At 43.1% G+C, this 12,591-nt stretch overlaps 1 protein-coding gene across 1 annotated transcript in view; it reads left to right on the top strand.

Annotated features, from left to right (window-relative positions):
- The window catches only part of LOC139384817 (A disintegrin and metalloproteinase with thrombospondin motifs 7-like), a 187,485-nt gene that overhangs the window by 94,311 nt on the left and 80,583 nt on the right, over nucleotides 1-12,591 (top strand). Inside the window, exon 16 of the mRNA XM_071129710.1 lies at nucleotides 7,071-7,218. Coding sequence (XP_070985811.1) covers nucleotides 7,071-7,218 — 148 coding nt within the window. The remainder of the gene's footprint in view (nucleotides 1-7,070; nucleotides 7,219-12,591) is intronic.

Raw genomic sequence — 12,591 nt, 5'->3', positions numbered from 1 at the left:
GGCAAGCGCATATCTTGACAGCCACTGTCTCAAATTCTGTTTAGTCTGCGTCATGTAATTATTTATCCCACGTGGAAGAGATATCACGGCCAGTGTTTCACTTCTAACTCTGTATAAAATGGTCAAACTCACTGTGACATGACTTGATAGTCAGACGTAACACTTTGTGCTTTGACTTTGTCATGTTTTCTCCATTCCAATATGATTCCTGAAGTCCACTTAGTTATTTCACCGTGATCCAATAACAGATTTCACAACCTAAACTCAAATCTAGACTCTGGAGATCAACATGTAGAGAGTTACAGCATACAGAGTGCTGCGGAGTTACCATGGTAACATCATTCATACACTGCAACGTAATGCTGTCGGCTATTCTTTTTAATGCTGCGGTTGTCAATGCTTTTAGTAGATTTGAATGATCCAATCAGACACGAGGCATCTGTGAAAGTGGAGGCCAGAATTTGGGGTTTCATCTGGCCTGAAAACAAATATACTTGTTCCAGCTCCTAACACGACAGTGACAGTGAAATTAGCAAAGATATTGTTGTTCTTTTTCCACAAAAATAGCAACTTCTTGTACTCATTCTCTATTGTATATCACATTGTACTCGAATGTCTTCCCAGAGAGCCCAATGTTCAACATTGTGTAATTGATCACCTATTTGTAATGTTAAACAAAGGCTTATAGATTAGTTGCCAGGAGCCCTTCTCTATGGCAGGGGTCTCCAACAGGTTGATGGTAAGCTACCAGTAGCTCGCAGCCCACCTATGAGTAGCTTGCCGAACAATTCTGAAAGTACATGCAATTTTCACATCCAGCTACTGTACTGTTACAGGTTTTGGTTTTTCCATTTATATTTAGCACTTGGGGACCCCCTGATTGGGGTCACCTCGTTGGTAAGTATGTGTTACACCTGTGCTAGTTTGTCCATCTTGTTAGTCGGAAGGTGTTTCACCTGTGCAAGCCCAGGTGATATTTAAAAGAGGCCGGCCCAGCGCTCCAGTGAAGCTTGAGAGATGTGGTTAACCTAGTGGGCCGTCCATGGTGGGTGTCTTTTAGTCTGAGGGAAAACCTAGTGGGCCGTCCATGGTGGGTGTCTTTTAGTCTGAGGGAAAACCTAGTGGGCCGTCCATGGTGGGTGTCTTTTAGTCTGAGGGAAAACCTAGTGGGCCGTCCATGGTGGGTGTCTTTTAGTCTGAGGGAAAACCTAGTGGGCCGTCCATGGTGGGTGTCTTTTAGTCTGAGGGAAAACCTAGTGGGCCGTCCATGGTGGGTGTCTTTTAGTCTGAGGGAAAACCTAGTGGGCCGTCCATGGTGGGTGTCTTTTAGTCTGAGGGAAAACCTAGTGGGCCGTCCATGGTGGGTGTCTTTTAGTCTGAGGGAAAACCTAGTGGGCCGTCCATGGTGGGTGTCTTTTAGTCTGAGGGAAAACCTAGTGGGCCGTCCATGGTGGGTGTTTTTTAGTCTGAGGGAAAACCTAGTGGGCCGTCCATGGTGGGTGTCTTTTAGTCTGAGGGAAAACCTAGTGGGCCGTCCATGGTGGGTGTCTTTTAGTCTGAGGGAAAACCTAGTGGGCCGTCCATGGTGGGTGTCTTTTAGTCTGAGGGAAAACCTAGTGGGCCGTCCATGGTGGGTGTCTTTTAGTCTGAGGGAAAACCTAGTGGGCCGTCCATGGTGGGTGTCTTTTAGTCTGAGGGAAAACCTAGTGGGCCGTCCATGGTGGGTGTCTTTTAGAACAGTTTACTAGTGGCGTTGCCAACTTTCAGTGGTCACCCACATGGGTGCCTTTCAGAACCCTTTACTAGCAGTGGTGTAAAGTACTTAAGTAAAAATACTTGAAAGTACTACTTAAGTAGGTTTTTTTTGAGTATCTGTATATTTTTGACATCTTTTACACTACATTCCTACATTCCTTAAGAAAATGATGTACCTTTTTACTCCATACATTTTCCCTGACCCCCAAAAGTATTTGTTACATTTTGAATGCTTAGCAGGACAGGACAAGACAATTGTCTGGTTTGCATTATATAAGACATTTTAAATGATTTATACTTGTACGTTTACTTTTGATACTTAAATACATTTTAGCAATTATATTTACTTTTAATACTTAAGTATGTTTAAAACCAAATACTTTTAGACTTTTACTCAAGTAGTATTTTACTGGATGACTTTCACTTTTACTTGAGTAACTTTCTATTAAGGTATCTTTACTTTTATTCAAGTATGACAATTGGGTATTTTTTCCACCATTGCTTACTAGTGGCTTTGCCAACTTTCATCCACATGGTTGTCTTTTTTTATTATTGACTATTCAATCACTATTCTGAATGGCAGTGAAGGTAATTATTTTTTGTTGTTGTTTTTATTTCACCTTTATTTAACCAGGTAGGCCAGTTAAGAACAAGTTCTCATTTACAACTGTGACCTGGCCAAGATAAGGCAAAGCAGTGCGACACAAACAACAACACAGAGTTACACATGGAATAAACAAACGTACAGTCAATAACACAATAGAAAAGTATATATACACTGTGTGCAAATGAGGTAAGATTATTGAGGAAAAGCAATAAGTAGTGGCGAAGTAATTACAATTTAGCAATTAAACACTAGAGTGATAGATGCAGAAGATGAATGTGCAAGTAGAGATACTGGGGTGCAAAGGAGAAAAAAAAGAAGAACAATATGGGGATGAGGTAGTTGGAAGGGCTATTTACAGTTACAATAATCTGTAAGGTGCTCTGACAGCTGGTGCTTAAAGTTAGTGAGGGAGATGTGAGTCTCCAGCTTCAGTGATTTTTGCAATTCGTTCCAGTCATTGGCAGCAAAGAACTGGAAGGAAAGGCTGCCAAATGAGGAATTTGCTTTGGGGATGACCAGTGAAATATACCTGCTGGAGCGCGTGCTACGGGTGGGTGCTGCTATGTTGACCAGTGAGCTGAGATAAGGCCTAGCAAAGACTTATAGATGACCTGGAGCCAGTGGGTTTGGTGACGAATATGAAGCAAGGGCCAGCCAACGAGAGCATACAGGTCGCAGTGGTGGGTAGTGTATGGGGCTTTGGATGGTACTGTGATAGACTGCATCCAATTTGCTGTGTAGAGTGTTGGAGGCTATTTTGTAAATGACATCGCCGAAGTCAAGGATCGGTAGGATAGTCAGTTTTATGAGGGTATTTTTGGCATCATGAGTGAAGGATGCTTTCTTTTGTGAAATAGGAAGCCGATACTAGATTTAATTTTGGATTGGAGATGCTTAATGTGAGTCTGGAAGGAGAGTTTACAGTCTAACCAGACACCTAGGTATTTGGAGTTGTCCACATATTCCAGGTCAGAACCATCCAGAGTAGTGATGCTGGACTTTAGGGCAGGTGCGGGCAGCAATCGGTTGAAGAGCATGCATTTAGTTTTACTTGCATTTAAGAGCAGTTGGAGGCCACGGAAGGAGAGTTGTATGGCATTGAAGCTCGTCAGGTGAGTTAACACAGTGTCCAAAGAAGGGCCAGAAGTATACAGAATGGTGTCGTCTGCGTAGAGGTGGATCAGAGAATCATCAGCAGCAAGAGCAACATCATTGATGTATAGAGAGAAAAGAGTCGGCTCGAGAATTTAACCCTGTTGCACCCCCATAGAGAATGCCTGAGGTCCGGACAACAGGCCCTCCGATTTGACACACTGAACTCTGTCTGAGAAGTAGTTGGTGAACCAGGCGTGGCAGTCATTTGAGAAACCAAGGCTGTCGAGTCTGCCGATAAGAATGTGGTGATTGACAGAGTCGATAGCCTTAACCCCTTACTAGTGGCTTTGCCATTTTTTAGTGGGCACAAACATGGGTGTCTTTCAGAACCTAAGGGCTACCTAAATTCTATCAGCATATTGATTGCAGCACCCGCACGGGCAATACCCTGAACCATTGCTACTCTGACTTCTGCTATGCATACAAGGCCCTCCCCCGCTCCCCCTTCGGCAAATCCGACCACGACTCCATCTTGCTTCTACCGTCCTATAGGTAGAAACTCAAACAGGATGTACCCTTGACTAGAACCATTCAACACTGGTCTGACCAATCGGAATCCACGCTTCAAGATTGTTTTGATCACGTGGACTGGGAAATGTTCCAGGCAGCCTCAGAGAAGGACATCGATCTATACGCTGACTCGGTGAGTGAGTTTATAAGGAAGTGCATTGGAGATGTTGTACCCACTGGGACTATCAAAACCTACCCTAACCAAAAACCATGGATGGATGGCGACTTTCGCGCTAAACTGAAAGCGTCGTAGCTGGCTGCGACAGAGCCTTGACTTGAACCTAGAATCTCTAGTGCCACAGCCTTAGACCAGTGCGCCACCCGGGAGGCCCCATCTCTTTAGATTTGTGTGTATTAGGTAGTTGTTGGGGAATTGTGAGATTACTTGTTAGACCTTACTGCACTGTCGGAACTAGAAGCACAAGCAGTTCACTACACTCGCATGAACATCTGCTAACCATGTGTATGTGACCAATAGCATTTGATTTGAACTTCCTTTGAGCCCCTTTTGGTTTTATTTTGGTTGTCAATGCGATTTTCTTTGTTAGTTCCCTTTGTTGTGAGTGACATTTGAAGTTTGTCTTGTAGGACGGTCACATTACTATCTAATCAATGCAACATTGACATTATCCCATCCCTGGTTAGCCACTATTGTCTTAAAAAGCCAAACCTAGCACAGTATCTGTCAATACATTTCCAGCATTATGTCTGTCTGTGTCGTGCGTGCTTTGGTCTATCACTGTGTGTAGCCAGTTGATGTGGTAACCATCTTGTGGGCTGACAGAAATACTTTCCCAAAAACCTTCTCAATTAAATGTTAACTGCAAAGTAGGCTTACCTGGCAGAAGTACACTACATAACCAAAAGTATGTGGAAACCTTCTCGTCGAAAATCTCATTCCAAAATCATGGGCATTAATATGGAGTTGGTCCCCCCCTTTGCTGCTACAACATCCTTCACTCTTCTGGGAAGGCTTTCCACTAGATGTTGGGACTTGCTTCCATGCCACAAGCATTAGTGAGGTCAGGCACTGATGTTTGGCGATTAGGCCTGGCTCGCAGTCAGCGTTTCAATTCAACCCAAAGGTGTTCGATGGGGTTGAGGTCAGGTCTCTGTGCAGGCCAGTCAAGTTCTTCAACACCGATCTTGACAAACCATTTCTGTATGGAGCTCGCTTTGTGCACTGGGGCATTGTCATGCTGAAACAGGAAAGGGCCTCCCCCAAACTGTTGCCACAAAGTTGGAAGCACATAATCTTCTAGAACGTCATTGTATGCTGTAGCATTACGATTTCCCTTCACTGGAACTAAGGGGCCCGAACCATGAACTCAGAACATCCAATTTCGTTGTTTCTCTATGAATCAAAGTAATTTTAAGAGTGAAAAACCAGGACATTTTTAACTGAACATAATTTGTGAAACTATAAAACATAATGGGGGGGGGGGGGTTGCAGATTTTATAGGGCCCCCATTAGTTGTTTATTAACCATTATTTTACCAGGTATATTGACAGAAAACAGTGCACTACTTTCTCCTAGTGAAGAGTTGCAGGGGAGAGAAAAGAAGAATGTTCCTACTTGAAAGCTAGAAAGAATGTGTAGCTTGGGACATGTTTCATTTAAAGTAGCTCTCATGCTAGAAAAGGTTGGAGAGCCCTGCTCTATGAAGTATGCAACATGAGTTATTGCTTACTGCCTGTGCAAGATTAGGGTACAGGCAGCGTATCACTGGGTATCACAGCCAACAGACTCTGTGCCCTGGCAGTCTCCCGGTGCTGTCCGAAGCTGACCTGTTCTAACTTTACATCCTGTCTGTTTGGATAGCTGAGATCAGCTCAGGGCCTCCCAATGATGCTTGGTCCAGAAATTAAAGTGGAAATTGGGACGTGATTGTGCTGTTGGCTGGAATATGCCCCCCTCCTGTGGGATCATCCACCACCCAATCCAATCTCCTAAATACATATTAGCCACACACACCTCAAACCACTAACATGAGCACATTCCACACACTCCCCAAAATACATGCCCCCCCCCATACCACTGCACAGCATGACACATACACATAGTACACACACACACAGTACACACCAAACAACAAACCCTTCAACATCACTCACTTCAAGAAATATGTGATCCGAAGTAAGCAATGACTTGTTGACTGTTTGAACTTTTAGTTTGTGTGTTTTATGCTTTTGTCTGTCTCGTCTGTCTCATGCTGTCTCATGCTGTCTCATGCTGTCTCGTCTGTCTCGTCTGTCTCATGCTGTCTCATGCTGTCTCATGCTGTCTCATGCTGTCTCATGCTGTCTCATGCCGTCTCATGCCGTCTCGTCTGTCTCGTCTGTCTCATGCTGTCTTGTCTGTCTCATGCTGTCTCATGCTGTCTTGTCTGTCTCATGCTGTCTCGTCTGTCTCATGCTGTCTTGTCTGTCTCATGCTGTCTCATGCTGTCTCATGCTGTCTCACGCTGTCTCGTCTGTCTCATGCTGTCTCGTCTGTCGCATGCCGTCTCGTCTGTCTCATGCTGTCTGTCTGTCTCATGCCGTCTGTCTCGTCTGTCTCATGCTGTCTGTCTCATGCTGTCTCGTCTGTCTCATGCTGTCTCGTCTGTCTCATGCCGTCTCGTCTGTCTCATGCCGTCTGTCTCGTCTGTCTCATGCTGTCTCGTCTGTTTCATGCTGTCTCGTCTGTCTCACGCTGTCTGTGTCGTCTGTCTCATGCTGTCTGTCTCGTCTGTCTCATGCTGTCTGTCTGTCTCGTGCTGTCTGTTTCGTCTGTCTCATGCTGTCTGTCTCGTCTGTCTCATGCTGTCTGTCTTGTCTATCTCATGCTGTTTGTCTCATGCTGTCTGTCTGTCTCGTCTCTCATGGTATCTGTCTCGTCTCTCATGGTATCTGTCTCGTCTCTCATGGTATCTGTCTCGTCTCTCATGGTATCTGTCTCGTCTCTCATGGCATCTGTCTCGTCTCGTGCTGTCTGTCTCGTGCTGTCTGTTTTCATGCTGTCTCGACTGTCTCATTCTGATTGATCCTATGTGTTCTACAGCTACTCTTCCAGGAGACCAACCCAGGGGTGCGCTATGAGTACACCATTCATAGAGAGACTCTTCTGGACTCAGACAATGACATCCCTATCCCCGGTTTCTTCTGGAAGTATGGCTCATGGACTGAGTGCAGTGCCACCTGCGGGACAGGTAAGACACCAATAATGGTGGTTGGCTACTATGGATGTTTACCCAGAGATGTAGTTCATTATATCCTACTGGCCTACTATTTACAACAAATCCAGGTTATCATGCATGACTGGCTTTGCTTAGTCTCTTATGGGTCATGTTACAATGTACTACTTCACTAGATAATTAAAACCTGGACAACGGTTTTTAGCTTTGAACTTTCTAAAATGACGTTTTTAAAGACCCAGGTGTGAATCCAACTTTGGTCTTGATTTCTTTATAAAGTATATTGGAGGTTAATTGTTGTTTATTACTCTTTTAGTTTGAGTCATAACCAAGAACATTATTATTTTAGCGTGAGTCACAACCAACAACATTAAAAGGGTGTTGTGGTGAAACTATGGAATCCCTGAGTGGGTAATGAAGGATGCCAACAGCATGGAATCCCTGAGTGGAGGGTGGTGAAGGATGCCAACAGCATGGAATCCCTGAGTGGAGGGTAGTGAAGGATGCCAACAGCATGGAATCCCTGAGTGGGTAGTGAAGGATGCCAACAGCATGGAATCCCTGAGTGGAGGGTAATGAAGGATGCTAACAGCATGGAATCCCTGAGTGGGTAGTGAAGGATGCCAACAGCATGGAATCCCTGAGTGGAGGGTAGTTAAGGATGCCAACAGCATGGAATCCCTGAGTGGAGGGTAGTGAAGGATGCCAACAGCATGGAATCCCTGAGTGGGTAGTGAAGGATGCCAACAGCATGGAATCCCTGAGTGGAGGGTAGTGAAGGATGCCAACAGTATGGAATCCCTGAGTGGAGGGTAGTGAAGGATGCCAACAGTATGGAATCCCTGAGTGGAGGGCGGTGAAGGATGCCAACAGCATGGAATCCCTGAGTGGAGGGTAGTGAAGGATGCCAACAGCATGGAATCCCTGAGTGGAGTGTAGTGAAGGATGCCAACAGTATGGAATCCCTGAGTGGAGGGTAATGAAGGATGCCAACAGCATGGAATCCCTGAGTGGGTAGTGAAGGATGCCAACAGCGTGGAATCCCTGAATGGAGGGTATTTCTAATACAAGGCCTTGTTGAATTTCGTGGCTGATTATTGTTGAGCATGATTCACTCATCACCCTCTGAAGGAAACATTGAACCGACATGAACCCCTCAAAGATGCAACATAGTCATACTCGGAGGAAAACATTTCCAGCTAATTATTCTGATTTGAGAGTAATCCAACACTGCCTTCCTTAATGGTAAGTTTGAAGTTTAAAAGGATACTTTTGTATAAGAGAGCTTTCACCAGGTATTCGAGAATTCCTTACATTGCTTACTGTAGCAGTGAATTTCCACAGGCTATGAGAAAAACGTCTTTCTACCTCAAAGAAGCAAGTCTCACATGGGGTAATTTCGATCCACACAGTAACAACAAGCTTCAATCACTCGACAGAACGTGGAAATCACTGCCACTCTTTTTATTTTTTTACTCTACTGTATTCATTGAACCATCCAGTCATCTTGTTCCATCTACTTTTACAGGAAATACTTTGACAGTTTCTTACTTTAACTAGTCCCGGTGGAACGCACATTTAAAACTTTAAATTGTATTGAATTTTTTAGCATATGCAATGATCGACAGGAAAATCCCTCATTATGTTATTAATGTTTTCTGAATAATATTACCTGAGTTTTCTTACTTAAACTGGCTTAAGGGTCATGGAGTGATGCAGTTACACATAATTAGTAGTAGTAGTGGAAGGAAAATTGGGTGGTAATGCTTGTCCAGATTGCATTTTATATCATGTCAAAGTTTAAAAAAAGTCTTTGATGTTTTTCTGTGATGTGCTCCTGTATACCTCTATGCGTATTTCTCTTGGGTCTCTAACCTTCTTCAGTTGAACCAGAAAGCAACCACATGATAATCGATTACAAATGGTTTGGATGAGTAAAGAATCTTAATGTACAGACTATTCTTATTCTAATGCTTTGCTATTCAGTAGTTATAAAGTGTCTTCTGGCTCGCAAATCCTGCCGGCCAGAATCAATTATTAAACAGGACAGAATTAATTATTAACTCGTCATTAAAGTCAACCAAAAGGTACTTGAATGTGCTCTCACCGAAATTCTGCAAAGGATGAAACGGTTTTTAATCAAGTTGCCCTCATCTGGAATATGACTCTCAGGGATCAAAGGCTGTGTAGTAATTCAGTAATTACATTGACTGTGCTGCCTTAAAAAAGACCCTGTTAAATGGAGTGGAAAACTGATATGCTGCAAGGATTCTATGACTTATGAGAAGTAACCTCTGCATCGCCTATCCTTTTACACTCCTGGGAATTGGCCTGTATGGAGAGGGCCACACTGAAATGTTTCTCACAGAATAAATATGGTATGCATAACCATGATAGCAATGGAAAGGGAACAGTTTGGCATTTATGGGAACATTATTAGACTAAAGGTGAGGACAAAACAGTTCACCTAACACAAGACTGAATTCAAATCTTACACTGTTGATTCAATGTGCATTTTAAATTAACTTGTACTTTTCTGTCGCATTTGTTCAAAACGAAATCTGAAAATGCTCTGGATACAGTCAGTAACATAAGAATATTCTTGGAGAATTTGGGGAAGGTGCAACATAAGGCACAATAATGACAGGAGTTTGAGTGAGAAGTCTAATTGGCGTCTCCAAGTGGCCACAAACCTCTCCAAAGGGTGCACAGTTCCTAAGTCATTTCAACACACGTTTATGACTCAGTCTATGAGGTGCTTTGTGAGCTCTCCTAGCTGTGTCAATGAGGAATTAGAACACACACTCTTTGGAACACGGCCCAGCATCCGCGCCTTCACACAATTGCTGTTGTTGTCTAAACGATTCAAACACGATCCATTATAAATCACGATCTGGGTCAGGTGGACATCGTTTGAAAGCTTCTATTGCCAACATGACTAGCTAAATGATAAAATATGATCTTACAGTATTAGGCTTTCACAAGGCAATTCAGAGAAGCAGGTGGTCATTTTGGTGCACATAGAATGGAGTCATGAGTGCATTCAGATGTGTGGTCCGTGGAACATTTTCTTTACAATACAACAAACACAGGCTCATTCTGTTCAGGGCAACCCGGGGTATAATGCCATAGCATCTTGTAACTGTACATCAGACATAGTGATCCTAAATGTTGACACTACATATCATAAAACTAATAGATATATGAAGTGCACATCTGGAGTCAGAGGTGTTTGGCTTGCTTGTATTTCATTATGATTCTCAACTTTCAAAATACATTGAGTCATCTTAATTGACAGCATTTCCCTTACTCAGACAACAACGACAAACAAAAAAACAGCTGTGAAGCGGAGAGCCTGAGCTCTGACGTCATGTATAGCATGTTACTGTACAGCCACTGAGCTCTGACATCATGTATAGCATGTTACTGAACAGACACTGAGCTCTGACGTCATGTATAGCATGTTACTGAACAGACACTGAGCTCTGACGTCATGTATAGCATGTTACTGTACAGCCACTGACTTCTAATTTCGGTACTTATTGGTGTCCAAATCTGCCATTTTCAAACCGTGTAAAGGGATACTTTTGGCCTTTCCAAAGGGAGAAAGTTAATTGGCCATTTCGTCCAAGACAAGTCTGCTAATGTGTAACTGGCACTTTCAAAGGTGCCATGTTGAAACGCAGTCTGACTTTCCGATTGGATACGTATTGAGTTAATTAGAATGAAGGGTAAATGGTTTGCATCCAAGTCCCAAATGGTTTTAGCAAAAGGCAATGTTGTGGGCTGATACTCCTTCGGTTTCCCAAGAGTGCCTCTAGGAATAAGACCATCTGTCTGCATCATGGCTGTCTGACTCACTGAAATAGGTTTTGGAAGAAGTTTCCCAAACTTTCTGTTCCTTTTCTTTCTGCCACCTATCTAACAGCGGTGTCCTGACAGTGGTGTTCTGAAGTTAGGAGGGCATTGCAATGGAGAGAGTCGCAGCTTAATCGCCAGGAGAGCAGAGGGCGATGACCAGACTCCACAAACATCCACAGCTTTTGACTGCAGCATAAATACTGTTCTGGCCGAACTGGTTATTTAATTATGTCACTGAATATTGACTATTCAATCACTATTCTGAATGGCAGTGAAGGCTATGATTTAGGAAATGGATATTCAGCTGGCAGATCCAAAGGTTAACGCTGCAATATGTAACTTTTTGGGCGTCCGGATAAAATTGACATAGAAATAGGAGTTATAGATCTGTCATTCTCATTGGAGGCAAGTCTGAGAAGCTGCAGGACTGTTCTTTATGTGCTATTTCTATGCTTCTCGTTTTGTTTTTGCGTATTTTACTTTCGGTTTTGTACATCAGCTTCAAACAGCTGAAAATACAATATTTTTGGTTATGTCAAATATATTTCACAACAGCTTAGATGGTACAATGATTCTCTACACTATACTTGCTTGTTTTGTCACATAAACTGAAATTAGGCGAACTATTAGAATTTTAGCAACTAGGAAAGGGCAGAGCGATTTCTGCATAGCACATCTTTTAAGTTAGGCATAGGGGCGGGGTGGCAGGTAGCCTAGTGGTTAGAGCGTTGGACTAGTAAACGGAAGGTTGCAAGATCAAATCCCCGAGCTGACAAGGTAAAAAATCTGTCGTTCTGCCCTTGAACAAGGTAGTTAACCCACTGTTCCTAGGCCGTCATTGAAAATAGGAATTTGTTCTAAAATGACTAATTTGGAGAAGGTTAGGTTAAGGGTTATGGGTGAGGTTAAGATTATACATTTAAAGGTTTGACATAGCCGCCATCTGGAACCATTGAATGTTGTGTAGTGTATTCAGGCCTTTTCCACATTTATTTTATTCTAAAATTGATTAAATATTTTTTTTCCCTCATCAAACTACACATGTGACAATGTGAAAAGCAAATTTAATACAAATAAAAAACAGATATACCTTTAAGTATTCAGACCCTTTGCTATGAGACTTGAAATTGAGCTCTGGTTCATCCTGTTTCCATTGATCATACTTGAGATGTTTCTACAGCTTGATAGGAGTCCACCTGTGTTAAATTCAATTGATTGGACATGATTTGGAAAGGCACACACCTGTCTATTATATAAGGTCCCACAATTGACCGTGCATGTCAGAGCAAAAACCAAGCCATGAGGTCGAAGAAATTGTCCGTAGAGCTCAGAGACAGGATTGTGTGGAGGCACAGACCTGGGGAAGGGTACCAAAACATTTCTGAGCATTGAAGGTCCACAAGAACACAGTGGCCTCCATCATTCTTAAATTGAAGAAGTTTCAAACCACCAAGACTCTTCCTAGAGCTGGCTGGTTGGCCAAACTGAGCAATTGGGGGAAGAGGTCCTTGGTCAGGGAGGTGACGA

The sequence above is a fragment of the Oncorhynchus clarkii genome, chromosome 26, assembly GCF_045791955.1.
Source record: "Oncorhynchus clarkii lewisi isolate Uvic-CL-2024 chromosome 26, UVic_Ocla_1.0, whole genome shotgun sequence".
NCBI classification, from domain to species: domain Eukaryota; kingdom Metazoa; phylum Chordata; class Actinopteri; order Salmoniformes; family Salmonidae; genus Oncorhynchus; species Oncorhynchus clarkii.
The sequence above is the reverse complement of the archived record's forward strand: the minus strand, read 5'-3'. Positions and strand labels throughout refer to the sequence as shown.